General features: G+C 37.5%; 1 protein-coding gene across 2 annotated transcripts in view; it reads left to right on the forward strand.

Moving 5' to 3' along the window:
- The window catches only part of Atrnl1 (attractin like 1), a 577,179-nt gene that overhangs the window by 161,862 nt on the left and 400,437 nt on the right, over positions 1-14,880 (forward strand). For both annotated transcript variants that reach the window (XM_036173756.1, XM_036173764.1), the window contains exons 22-24: positions 7,867-7,961; positions 9,660-9,738; positions 11,109-11,266. In XM_036173756.1, the coding sequence (XP_036029649.1) occupies positions 7,867-7,961; positions 9,660-9,738; positions 11,109-11,266 (332 nt within the window). The remainder of the gene's footprint in view (positions 1-7,866; positions 7,962-9,659; positions 9,739-11,108; positions 11,267-14,880) is intronic.

The raw sequence follows: 14,880 nt of genomic DNA on the forward strand, positions 1-14,880 counted from the left end.
ACTTTCTAAGTTTAAATCTATAATTTATTCCCTGTTGTGCCTTTTCCTTATGTGCCATTTCCTTTAACAATTTTGATGTGTATGCAAGGCTTTGCATTGAAGTATGTCTGTGTACCATCTGTGTGCAGTGCCTGAAGAGGCCAGAGAGGGCATGGGATCTGCTAGAACTAGGATTACAGAAAGTCAGGAGCCTCCAGTGAGTGCTGTGACTCGAACCCAGGTCCTCTGCAAAAGTAGAAAGCATTGTTAACTGAGCCATCTCTCTAGATCTTCTGGGTCATTTATAGATTTCTGTTTACTTTCAGTTGTTGTATAGATGTAAACAATTTAAATTTAAATTTATATTTTATTGTTATATCCCTAAATTACTATCATTGCATTTGAATTTGAAAAGCATTACTGAGTATACATTTCCATAAATAATATGACTCTACACCCTGTCTTTTGATTTTTATTGTTATGTGAGAGTGATTGGTATCTGTGATGATTAGTGTTTCTGTTGCTGTGATAAACACCATGACCAAAAGCAGCTTGGGGAGGAGAGGGTTTGTTCCGGTTTACAATTTTAGTCCATCTCTAAGGGAGGAGCCTGCAGGCAGGGTCTGAAGCAGAGACCATGCATGAGTGCTGCTTATTAGCTTGGTGGATCCATGGCTTCTGCAGCCACCAGCTGAGGACATGGCACTACCCACAGTGGGCTGGGCCCTCTCACATCAGGCATTAGTCAAGAATGTCCCTCACAGACTTGCCTACATTCCAGTATGATGGAGGCATTTTGTTTTTGAGGTTCCCTTTCTACAGCTGATCCTAACTTGTGTCAAGTTGACAAACTTTTAGTATTTCTTTGCAAATAATGTGTGTGTGTGTGTGTGTATGTGTGCACGCACACACATATGTACACATACATGAGGAACAGCTTGGATGTCTATTATTAGTAACAACTATTTGGGCTGTCCTTGATGTCATAGTCAGAGTGTACATACAACTCAGTGGCTTATTGTCTATTCACCAAGTTATTTAACCACCTCCATTTCCTAATCTTAGGTTGTCTTAATTCTCTCAAGATAAGGTGTCTGTATTTTAATGGTTGCACCCGACTGTCCCCTTATTTAGATCTTAGATACCATTTTGTGGATTTGTGTCTGTGTATACATCATATGTATGATGCAATATCATGAGATATGTGGTCATTTGTGACAGGCTTGAAAATTTTAGTGTAATATTTTTTAATTTTACTCATTTCTTTATTTTTTATTATGTGTTTTAATTTTATATATCAGCCATGGGGTTCCCTGTCCTCCCCCCTCCCGCCCCCAACCTCACCTTTCCCCCAGCCCCTCCCCTCCATTCCCATGTCCTCTAAGAACAAGACACCCCAGGGGACTCATTTGAACCTGGTAGATTCAGTACAGGCAGGTCCAGTCCCCTCCTTCCAGGCTGAGCAAAGTGTCCCTGTGTAAGCCCAAGGTTCCAAACAGCCAGCTCATGCACTAAGGGCAGGTCCTGGTCCCACAGCCTGGGTGCCTCCCAAACAGATCAAGCTATTCAATTGTCTCACTTATCCAGAGGGCCTGATCCAGCTGGGGGCTCCACAGCCCTTGGTTCATAATTCATGTGCTTCTATTCGATTGGCTATTTTTCCCTGTGCTTTTTGCAATCTTGGATTCAACAATTCACGCTGTTGCAGTCCCTCCTCCTTCTCGACACCTGGAGCTCCACCTGGGGCCTGGCCGAGGATCTCTACATCCACTTTCATCAGTTATTAGAAGAGAGTTCCGAGACAACTGCTAGGGTGTTTAGTCATCTGATCACCAGACTAGGTCAGATCAGGCCTTCCCTCAACCACTGCCAGCAGTATACATAGGATATATTATTATGGATTTCTGGGGACCTCTCCAGCACTCTGCCTATTCCTGTTCTCATGTTGTCTTCATTTATCATGGTCTGTTATTCTTCGTTCTCCCTTTCTGTTCTTGATCCAGCTGGGATCTCCTCCCCTAAGCTTTCTTTCCCTCAAATCTTGCCCTTCATTACTCCCACTGTCGACTAGGTTGTTCATGTAGATCCCATCCATTTCTCTGTCATTGGGTGATCCCTGTATCTTTCCTAGAGTTCCGTTTTCTAGGTAGCCTCCCTGGAGTTGTGTAGCAGTCTAGTCATCTTTGTTTCACATCTAGTATCCTCCTATGAGTGAGTACATACCATATTTGTCCTTCTGAGTCTGGGTTACCTCACTCAGGATGATTTTTTCTAGATCCATCCATTTGCCTGTAAACCTCATGATGTCATTGTTTTTCTCTGCTGAGTAGTACTCCATTGTGTATATGTACCATATTTTCTTTATCCATTCTTCAGTTGAAGGGCATCTAGGTTGTTTCCAGGTTCTGGCTATTACAAACAATGCTGATATGAACATAGCTGAGCAAATGCCCTTGTGGTATGATTGAGCATTCCTTGGGTATATGCCCAAGAGTGCTACAGCTGGGTCTTGGGGGATATGGATTCCCAATTTTCTAAGGAAGCACCATATTGATTTCCAAAGTGGCTGTACAAGCTTATATTCCCACCAGCAGTGGAGGAGAGTTCCCCTTGCTCTACATCCTCTCCAGCATAAGCTGTCTTCTGTGTTTTTGATCTTAGCCATTCTGACAGGTGTAAGGTGGTATCTCAGAGTCATTTTGATTTGCATTTCCCAGATAATTAGGGATGTTGAGCAATTCCTTAAATGTCTTTCAGCCATTTGAACTTCCTCTGTTGAGAATTCTCTGTTTAGTTCTATAGCCCATTTCTTAATTGGACTGTTGGGCATTTTGATGTCTAATTTCTTGAGTTCTTTATATATTCTGGATATCAGCCCTCTGTCAGATGTGGGGTTGGTGAAGACCTTTTCCCATTCTCTAGGCTGTCACTTTGTCTTGTTGACCGTGTCCTTTGTTCTACAAAAGTTTCTCAGTTTCAACAGGTCCCATTGATTGATTGTTTCTCTCAGTGTCTGTGCTAATGGTGTTATATTTAGAAAGTGATCTCCGGTGCCAATGCGTTCAAGAGTACTTCCTACTTTCTCTTCTATCAGGTTCAGAGTAACTGGATTTATGTTGAGGTCTTTGATCCACTTGGACTTAAGTTTTATGCACGGTGACAGATATAGATCTATTTGCAGCCTTCTGCACATTGACATCCAGTTATGCCAGCACCATTTGTTGAAGATGCTTTCTTTTTTCCATTGTACATTTTTGGCTTCTTTGTCAAAAATTATATGTTCATAGGTGTGCAGGTTAATGTCAGGGTCTTCAATTCGATTCCATTGGTCCACATGTCGGTTTTTATGCCAGTACCAAGCTGTTTTTATTATGGTGGCTCTATAGTAGAGCTTGAGGTCGGGGATTGTGATGCCTCCAGAGGTTGTTTTATTGTACAGGATTCTTTTGGCTATCCTGGGTTTTTTGTTTTTCTATATGAAGTTGAGTATTATTCTTTCCTGATCTGTGAAGAATTGTGTTGGTAATTTGATGGGGATTGCGTTGAATGTGTAGATTGCTTTTGGTAAGATCACCATTTTTACTATATTAATCCTGCCTATCCATGAGCATGGGAGATCTTTCCATTTTCTGACGTCTTCTTCAATTTCTTTTTTCAGGGACTTAAATTTCTTGTCATATAGGTCCTTCACATGCTTAGTTAGAGTAACCCCAAGGTATTTTACATCATTTGTGGCTATTGTAATGGGTGATGTATCTGATTTCTTTCTCAGCCTGTTTGTCTATTGTATATAGGAGGGCTACTGATTTTTTTGAGTTGATCTTGTATCCTGCCATGTTGCTGAAGGTGTTTATAAGCTGTATCAGTTCCTTGGTTGAATTTTTGGGGTCACTCATGTATACTATCATGTCATCTGCAAATAGGGAAAGCTTGACTTCTTCCTTTCCAATCTGTATCCCCTTAATCTCTTTGTGTTGTCTTATAGCTCTTGCTAGAACTTCAAGTACTATATTGAATAAGTATGGGGAGAGGGGACAGCCTTGCCTTGTTCCTGATTTTTGTGGTATCGCTTTGAGTTTTTCTCCATTTCATTTGATGCTGACTGTTGGCTTGCTGTAGATTGCCTTTGTTATGTTTAGGTATGTTCCCTGTATTCCTGATTGCTCCAAGACCTTTATCATGAAGGGATGTTGGATTTTGTCAGATGCCTTTTCTACATCTAGTGAGATGATCATGTGGTTTTTTTTCTTTGAGGTTGTTTATATGGTGTATTACATTGATGAACTTTTGTATGTTGAACCACCCTTGCATCCCTGGGATGAAGCCTACTTGAACATGGTGGATAATTGTTTTGATGTGTTCTTGGAGTTTGTTCGCCAGAATTTTATTGAGTATTTTTGCATCAATGTTCATGAGGGAGATCGGTCTGTAGTTTCTCTTTCTTTGTTGCATCTTTGTTTGGTTTAGGAATCAGGGTAATTGTAGCCTCATAGAAGGAGTTTGGTAATATACCTTCTGCTTCTATTGTGTGGAACAATTTAGAGAGTATTGGTATTAAGTCTTCTTTGAAGATCTGGTAGAATTCTGCAGTGAAACCATCTGTTCCTGGGCTTTTTTTGGTTGGGAGACTTTTAATGACCGATTCTATTTCCTTAGGGGTTATTGGACTATTTAAATGGTTTATCTGGTCTTGATTTAACTTAGGTATGTGGTACCTATCCAGAAAATTATTCATTTCTTTTAGATTTTCCAGTTTGAATATTAGGATGGCTATACCAGCTTTCTTCTTAAGACCATTTGATTGGAAAGTCTTTTCCCAGCCTTTTATTCTTAGGAGGTGTCTGTCTTTGAATTTGAGGTGTGTTTCTTGGATGCATCAGAAAGATGGGTCCTGTTTTCGTATCCATTCTGTTAGTCTGTGTCTTTTTATAGGTGAATTAAGTCCATTGATATTAAGGGATATTAATGACCAGCGATTGTTCGTTCCTGTTGTTATTTTTATTTTTTTTGGTGGTAGTGTGTGTGTACTTCTCTTCTTTGGGGTTTACTGCTGTGGTTTTATCTATTGCCTGTGTTTTCATGGGTGTATCTGCCTTCCTTAGGTTGGAATTTTTCTTCTAGTGCTTTCTGTAGGGCTGGGTTTGTGGATAAGTATTGTTTAAATCTGGTTTTGTCTTGGAAGGTCTTGTTCACTCCATCTATGATGATTGAAAGTTTTGCTGGGTTTATTAGTCCAGGCTGGCACCCATGGTCTCTTAGTGTCTGTATTATATCTGTCCAGGTCCTTCTGGCTTTCAAAGTCTCCATTGAGAAATCGGGTGTTATTCTGATGGGTTTGCCTTTATAAGTCACTTGGCCTTTTTCCTTTGCTGCCCTTAATATTCTTTCTTTATTCTGTACATTTAGTTGTTTAATTATTATGTGGTGAGGGGCCCTTTTTTGGGGGGTCTAGTCTGTTTGGTGTTCTATAGGCTTCTTGTATCTTCACAGGCATTTCCTTCTTTAAGTTAGGAAAGTTTTCTATGATCTTGCTAAATATGTTTTCTGTGCCTTTGAATTGGTATTCTTCTTCCTCTATCCCTATTATTCATAGGTTTGGTCTTTTCATGGTATCCCAAATTTCTTGGACATTTTGTGTCATGACTTTGTTGGTTTTAGTGTTTTCTTTGACTGATGAATCTGTTTCTTCTACCGTATCTTCAACACCAGAGATCCTCTCTTCCATCTCTTGCATTCTGTTGGTTATACTTGCATCTGAAGTTCCTGTTTGTTTCCTCAGATTTTCTATTTCCAGCATTCCTTCTGCTACTGTCTTCATTTTTTCTATTTCCCTCTTCAGGTCTTGGACTGTTTCCCTTGCTTTTTCATGATTTTCTTTCGGGTACTTATTGTTTTCTTCTGCTTTAATTGTCCTTTCCTCTAGTTTTTTTTATAGCGTTCTTCCCATTTTTTGTCTGTCTGTTCCTCTACTTTATTTTTGATTTCTTCTATATAAGGCTCTAGCCTCTTCATGATGTTACTCATAAGGTTGTTTTCTTCTTTTTCTATTCTGTAATGTTCAGGTCTAGCTGTTGGAGAAGGGCTAGGTTCTGGTGATGATGTATTTCTCTTTATTTTGTTTTATGTACTTCTGCCTTGACATCTGCCCATCTCCTCTTTGGTTGGTTCTTGGTCTTATCAGTGTACTTGGTCCAGAGAGAGTTGACAGATTTAGGGAGCCTCTCTCTGGTCCAGATGGAAGCTCTGGGCCAGATGGGAGCTCTGGTCCAGATGAGAATCCTGGTCGGATAGGAGCTGGGGGGCTGGACTCTGAGTCTTTGGAAGTCCCTGGGGTCTCCTTAATTTGTCCAGATGGGAGCTCCTCTTTTCCAGATGGGAGTTCCTCTGGTCTCTGGTCCAGATAGGATTTCCAGGGCAGGATGGAAGCTGGGGGCTGGTCTCTGATTCTCAGGAAGTGGCTGGGGTCTCTGGCAGATGGGTGTGGGGGCAGGGTGTGGAGACTGCAGGGTCTGCCTGCAGTCTTGGAAAAGGGGAGCCTTCCCGTAGGGCCTGTGGATTGCCTGGAAACTGGGGCCAAGTTGGGCAGTTCCTCCCCAGTGGTGGGACCCCGGGGCAGTTGCCTCTCTGGCTATAACCCCAGGCACTCACCTCTGTTCCAGATGGGAGTTCAGGGCAGGACAGGAGCTGGGGCTTGGTCTCTGAGTCTCAGGAAGTGGCTGTGGTCTGGGGCAAATGGGTGTGGGGGCAGGGTGTGGAGACTGCAGTGTCTGCCTGCAGTCTTGGAAAAGGGGAGCCTTCCTGCAGGGCCTGCAGATTGGCAGGAAACTGGGGCCAAGTTGGTCAGTTCCTCCCAGGATGGCCTGTGTCCAGCGGTGGGACCCAGGGGCAGTTGCCTCTCTGACTATAACCCCAGGCACTCACCTCTGCTCCAGATGGGAGCTGGGGGCTGGTCTCTGAGTCTCAGGAAGTGGCTGGGGTCTAGGGCAAGTGGGTGTGGGGCAGGGTGTGGATACTGCAGTGTCTGCCTGCAGTCTTGGAAAAGGGGAGCCTTCCTGCCAATTTTACTCATTTCTTGTGGTGTAGCTATCAGTAGTTCATTTCTTTTTATGTCTGAATAGTATACTCCTAAATAAACCATATTTTACCATTTATCAAATGAGAGACACTAGATTATTTTAATTTATTGGTTATTATGTATATTATGAACTTATATTTCATACATCATCCTTTATATGAATGTTTAGGTTTAGTCACCAGCATACTTTTTATTGTCAGTTTGTTATTATTTCTTATTGTACAACTAGTCATTCATATGTTGAAATTTCCGTTTCGCTCATTTTTTACACCTCTTTTCTTGTTCCATTGGTATGGTTCAGTAATTCAATAGAAAAAGATACTTTCAAACTATATCTATTTGTGTAAATTCAAAACATGTTAAATTGTAACCTTTTGTTCTGTACTCTACTCAGTTGAAAAATTTATAGCATATTAAGGTATTGGCAGTAAGGTCTGTGTTTCAAATGCCAGTTACTCAGTTTTTCATAATCCCCTAAAAATAAGTAATGTGATTTCTGAAATTCTGAGGAGAGATGGAGCATCTCCTGGTTTGTCTGAAAAGTTATGCAGTTGATTTCTTTCTGTGCAGGTTCGTAGGGAAACAGCTTGTGCAGTCTAATTGTTATTTATTTAATTTAAAGTAAATTAAATTTAGCTCTGTATATCATATGTTTTTGCTGCTTAATGACAAAGATTTGTATTTTTCTATTATTGAATAGGCTGCTAGTATTTAATGCTCAATTGAATACTGTGTGCAATGTATTTTCGCCCAGCTCCTGCTGTTTATGAAGCCCTTTCTTGAGTGTCTGTCAGGACTCTCTCTTCCCACAGATAGTCTTCTGATCGACTACCAGTTCACCTTCAGCTTGTTACAGGAAGATGATCGCCACCACACCGCCATCAACTTCATAGCGAACCCAGAGCAGGTAAGGAGGGGTCGCCTCCTGCAGTGAATGCTGCCACTACCAAGGCATCCACATTTTAAAATCATTTTCCTTGTGATTTAACTCCTCAGAAGTATTACTTTGGAGGAATTCTGTAGAAATTACTGAACCTCTTAAATTTTCATGAAACTTGGATTTACTTGTGACTCAGAGAATTGACAAGTTTGTATTTTTGATTGGTCATCTCCTGGTTTAAATTATATATCCATATACTTATTTATTCAGAAAATTCTTCTTTACCTTGAATTCTTGTGTTTTACTTGTAAACAAGAATTATATGAATCTCAAGTGTATAATTATAAGCCTAAATGCTATTATAAACTTGCCAATTATCTCAATCTCAAAGACATCCAAATTTTATGAAAAGATGATTGAAGAAACACAGGAATTCATGGCGTGTTATATCAAACTCTCATTCATTTGCAGCGAAGTATGTCATTAGTTTTCATTGAACGTTGTCCCAATCTAGTATTTCACTGAGTTACACAAATGTCTGCTCACATTCGTGTAATTCTACAAGCTGATGAAGATCACATGTATTCACTACCTGCCAATAGTAAATCTAAAAACATGCCAGTTTAAGAAAGTCTTGTCCATTTTTTTTTTAACTAAATAACGTAGACATACTCCCTTTCGTGAGGAGCATCTCCAGGGTTGCTTGCCAGAGTTTCTTGTGTAATCCCTCTTAATTAAGAACAAATCTCTTGGGACTATCTCTAAAGTTAAAACAACTTATTAGTGAAAGCTTCTTAATTTATCCTGTAAAATAAAATAAGTAGATGTCTTATCGCTTGTAGACTTCCCACTTTTTTACTTTTTATGGCAGATTTCAATCTTACCTTACTGTAGGTGCCCTCTAGTTAGCACTTTCATATGAACCATTTCAAGAGTAGGCATCTGTGCCATGCAGCCTGAGCGCCCCCATCACCACCAGCAGTCTACAGCACTGATGTCATAGTTTTCTAGATTGTCTGTGGCATTGTAGCTGCATAGAGCTCTACAAAGAGTAGAGTGGACTTGGGGCTTTAGTTACAATACTTAAGGTATTTCCCCAATAACAAAACTTTGAATTTGTAGACGATGAACTAAAAAAGAAAGATCGTTTTATATGCTTATACTGACCATTTTGTTATGATCTTTTAATTGTTCTCATTTTCACCCAACCCAGAATAAAGCAAAGCACACAATATCAAGAGTTGACTAAACTTGAAAGGAAGGGCTTATGCTTTCTCTTGCATACATTGTTTCATAAAAATAATAATTTTAACACTCAGGCATATATTACAGACACGAAAACCTATCCCTTTTTAGAGGTTAGTCCCCTTTGTAGACCCTCTCTTTCTCTGGGTAAAGACATAGATTAAACAAATGGAAAAGAAGACATCTTAAACTAATGATAATAATAGCAAACTACCCTTAAAAGTACAATGTCCTTAAAATTTCTTCTTAGAAATTATCTAAAAGCAGATGGTCAAATTATTAGAGAAGATAAATGAGGAACTTTGAGTTTATCATAGTTTAATTTTCATTAAACAGCATAAACGCTATCTGTATTTATTCAGTTGAATGTTTATATCATATACAGTTTTATAAATTTAATGAACAAAATTAAATCAGTGAGTTGACTAATATGTATTTAACACATTTCCACCTTTTTAACGTTATTTTTTTTCTTGATAGTCAAACAAAAATTTGGACATTTCGATTAATGCATCCAACAACTTCAATCTCAACATTACATGGTCGGTTGGCTCAACAGGTAAAAAGAATTTCCTGTCACCTCTCTTCTACAGGAGATTATGCGTGGGCGTTGTTCTGATCCGATTTACTATTCTAAAATAAATAAAAACAGACTATTTTCCCCATCCTTCTGTGCTTTTACTGATAAAATAGGACGTAGTAACTTGAAAGCTTAATACCATAAGTTCCTTATTCAATTAAAATTAGAAGGCTAACCAATAATGTATACCACTTAAGCATTAAAAATGATGTTAGGAAATTCTGTGATTTTAATTAAGATAGATTAGTTCTTTAGTGTCTAAAGAGATTGAGATTTCAATTATTCAGTTCATTATTGAAGTTACAAATTTTATTATCCATCCCAGTATTTACATGAAACAAAAGTGTTCTTCTCTACTTACTGATAAAAGTGACAATCTATTATTTTCTATCTTAGAGATGTATTCTTTCTGGTTGGAGTCTGGGCTAAGAGGAAATAAATTTTTATAAGCATGTCTTCCATAATAAAGTTCACAGATCGAAATGATTAATTTTTAAGAAATCATAACTATGAGGAAGATAAATTGTTATGTTGAATTATCAATGTGTAAGGTCATTTTTTAACACATCTGTTAAGTGACAAGCTCAGAGAATCTAAATGTTAAGAATGCACATAAGCTACTTTTGTAGCTTACAAAATGCATTTAGTTACTCAGTATACTAATTCTGATTGTTTTTACTGTTCATTAAGTCGGAGGTCTGGCTAAGGCAGTCGAAATGCCCTGTTCCATTTGGTTCATTTCAGTGAACATTTACTGAGTGTCCAATATTGTGTTTACTAATTGAACATTTACATAGTGTTTTAAATTAATGGCTTCTTTCTAGTTTTTTAAAAGTAAGGATGTTTCAATTTGTAGAAAGGCAAATAAATTGATTTTTAAAAATTTTTAATTGGATTAAGACACGATCAAACACGGTTTGATTATAATTTAAGTGGTAAGCAGGATGACTTCACCTTCTGGAGCCGTATGTCCAGGGGGCGTTCAGTGATAAGGGCATTGTAGTGGGGGAAGTGCTTCCTTCTTCCTGGGACAAAGGTTTGGTTTGAAAACCAGAAATTATGCTTGCCTCTGGGGTCACGAGTATTACAGAAGAATGTCAAGTCTCACAGCCAGCCTGGTAGCATTTTTAATGTGGATTTTATACTGAAGCTGTTACACTGTATTTCTGGCAAACCTCTATGTAGGGTGCTATGTGAGCCTCCACAGAGGAATGCAGCTGGTGTGGCAGTTTTGGTGATAGTGTTCCTGTGATATCAATGTGTAAGACTTTGCTGTAGCATATATTCTGACTTAATAAGGATCCCCGTTTCCTAGTATCAATTATAATTTTTTCATATTCATATTTTAGGAGGAACAATATCTGGGGAAGAGACTCCTATAGTTTCTAAGACAAATGTAAAGGAATACAGAGATAGCTTTTCCTATGAAAAATTTAACTTCAGAAGCAATCCTAATATCACATTTTATGTGTATGTCAGCAACTTTTCCTGGCCTATTAAAATACAGGTAAGCATAAGGACATTTGTTTCTAATGATGGTGAACAACCTCATGGTGGAAGAATACTGATTTTTCCAAAGAGATGGCATATGTGTACTCATTGTCTTGAGCAGTAAGGCATTTACAGACCCTTTGTAAGGGATCATGTGTGATTATCTGTGATGAATGAATGACTCCACAAAGACATACCAGTAATGTTAGACCAACTAGAGTGTGCTAAATATTTTCAGTACGTATTATCTTGTGAAAGATGCCATGAAGCTTGAGACAGCTATGATGTTTGGGTTTTCTGATTATTAAGTTAATGGGGAATGCCTTCATATAAATCAATTTGAAATAACATGTTTCAGTAATCTTTACTATTGTTTTTTTAGTGCTTACTGGGTATAATTTATTTTTTCTTTAAGATTTAGGATTAACAATCCTTGACAGTTACACTTTTAGGACCCCTGACTCTTAGTTAGCTCCCTCATTTATGTCTTGTATCTATTACATTTCATCTCATTTTCTTTTATTGAAAATAGCTATTTTGCTCACATTATATTCTAATTATAGTTTACCCTCTGTACTCCCCCCAGTTATCCTCTCCTCCCCTCCCATTCAGATCCACACCCTTTCTGACTTATTAGAAAACAAACAGGCTTCCAAGGGATATAATGAAACATAGAAAGATACAACAAAACAAGCAAATTGGAATTGGACTAAACAAACAAACAGAAGGAAAAGAGCTGAGAGAAGGCACAAGAAACAGAGCCCCACCTGCCTGCACACTCAGGAATCCCCTAAGAACACCAAACTAGAACCTATAGCTACATCAGAGGACCCATGCAGGCCCTATGCTTGCTGCCTCAGTATCTGTATCTGCTTTATTATGTTTATTTAGTTGGAGGCTCTTGTTTTCTTGGTGTCCTCCATCTCTACCGGCTATAAAACTCTTTCTGCCTGCAAAGTTCACTGAGCCCTGCGGGGAAGGATTTGATGGAGACATCCATTTTTAGGTCTGGGCGTTCTAAGGTCTCCAACTCTGCATACTGTCCAGCTGTGAGTCTCCAGATTTGTTCCCACGTGCTGCAGGAGGAAGCTTCTCTGATAATGGCCGAGCAAGGCACCGGTCGTATTTCTCTTGCATTTCATTTTCAGTGTGCTTATTGGTAGGCTACTGAAGTCTTCAGATTTATTTCTAGGAAATCTTTAAAATGTTTTTGTGTCATTGTTAATTTGTACTTTGATGAAATATTTTTTGACATTTGGGGTTTATTTATTTCTTTATTCTTGACTAAATTGAATTCAAATTAGTTTATTGAACACATAATTTATACTAATCCCATTCTAGAGTATTATGTTTTAAACCATTTTAGATATTGAAACTATAGTAAGAATTGTCGATTTATGCATCACAATTATAAGGTTTGAATGTTTTGTTTATGTTAATTCCTGTGTTTTATGGACAGAATGAATCCTTTTCAAAATCATGTGTTTAATGATGAAGTTGTCATTTGTAATTTAACACTTAAATTGACGTAAATACTTAATGTTAAAAATATGAGAGATTATTGCTCAGTAAACTTATTCATTTAAACTAACGTAGGAGACTTACATTCTGCACTCTACAAAGGAGATTTCTACATTCATTTGAAAATTCCAGAAATATCTCCATTGTAATTCATGCATTTTGATAGTGGCAAAATGTAAATTTAAGATTGATCAACATATGTAATGATCAGATTTCACTTGTTTTAATCAGATTTCAATAAAAATAAGGGCTTATTTTGTGTAGTAATTAAAAGGAATATGATTGTATTTTTAATCATTTCCTGCTTTTCAACTTTTGGTTATCTAATTATGGTTTATTTTTAAGCCAATTACATAGTTACTTTAGAATGTTCATGAATATTTAATTATTTGAAATTAACTTTTTAAATTAGATTTTCTTGTGAGAATATACTAGTAGTCTATTCTGGTTGTCAGCCAGGATTTGTGTAGTGAGCATAAATATTGTACTCTTTCAAAGTAGTCTCATTTGGAACATAGTTGATATGGACCATGATACATAGTCTAATTTTTATTCTTTATTAAACTTGTTATATTAGTCCCAAGAAGTATTTTAAAGCCTATATACCTGTTTATTGAAGGGGCTCTAATACACTCTCAGTTGTTACACATAAAATAACAATATTGTGCTTTTTCAAATGATATACTTCAAAGTCTTCATTTTTTTCTTTTTTTGAAAAGAGAACAAGTTATATAGATTTTTAATTTAGTTCTTCTAAAGAATTTCTAAAGTGGAAGGAGTCCTGTCTTTAAACTATTTCAAATATGGAAGGATCGGAGAGAACTTGGGAAGGCTCTGGGGAGGAGAGTGGGGTAGAAAAAAGAAAAGATCATGGGCTGTAACTTTTTTGTATTGTTTCATCAAAATTTAAAATACTTTCTTACCTTACAGAAGTAAAACTCCTAAAGTAACCTAAAACAAACAAACAAAGAAAGAAACACCCCAGATACCTCAAATGCTAGTGAGGCACACAAAGCAGGCATTCAGTAGACTCCCAGCTGCACTGGCTCTGGTTTTAGAATTTGGAAAATGAAGTTTATTCTTTATGTTAGTAGAATAGTTACAATCTTGTGTTTTGTAAATGTTAAAATTAATCTTAGCTAATTTTATCATGTTTAATACTGAATCAAAATCATTTTAAAGTTCTAAGAGGCGATATTTTCAGTTGCCATTGATGTTAAAGATAGCTCTGGTGTGCTGTGGAAATGGAAGCTAGAGTATTCTTGTCTTTGTCTTTCTAATTGTGGTAAGTGGGTGGTTGCTTTAAATTTATGATAGTCACATGTCACATTTTCATTTCTGTAGTCTCAATTGTAGTGTAGTGAAATCTGAAATGTAGTTCATATTATTTTGTGTTCTTTTAGGACTATCTCGCTTTCCACTATACTTATACTTTCAGTATTTATCATAAAGTGCACAATTCTTAGATATGAGGCTTAATGGAATTTTATTTATCCCCGATCCCACCATGCCAGCCAAGACAGATGGTTTAAGTGCCTGGAAGGCTTATTCCTGCTCACTCCTGGTCAGAGCCATCTCACAGGGCTATCAATACTTCTTAATATCAAGTAGGTTTGGTTCATTAAGTAAGGAAAATCATTTTATTATTATATATATCATACATATTGCTATTATATATTAGAGCTTTATTTTTTAATCCTTTTAATAAAACTATACATACAATTTTATAATCAACTGTTGAACATATATATTGTTTTTATGTTTTGCCGCTTTTGATTAAGCAGTTATGTAACATTTTACATCTGATATAGCTCAATGGTCCTAGGCTGCATCCCACCAGGAGTCTTGAAGTCTTCCTTATTCACTTATTCCCAAGCACTTAATTTTTCTTTTAATGACCGCCATCTTTGGTGAGAGGCAACATCTCATTGTTTGCATTTTACTGATGATTTGTGGTTCTGACCACCATTTAATGTACTTGTTGGCAATTTGTGTATCTTTAGGAAGATGTTCATTTGTTTCTTTTTAGTGTTTGGTTATCTGGCTTGGTATGTTTGTCTATAATCTCAGCCTTGGGAGGTGGAGACAGGAGGATGGTAGAGTCTGTGG

This window comes from Onychomys torridus, chromosome 1 (assembly GCF_903995425.1).
Source record: "Onychomys torridus chromosome 1, mOncTor1.1, whole genome shotgun sequence".
Taxonomy (NCBI): domain Eukaryota; kingdom Metazoa; phylum Chordata; class Mammalia; order Rodentia; family Cricetidae; genus Onychomys; species Onychomys torridus.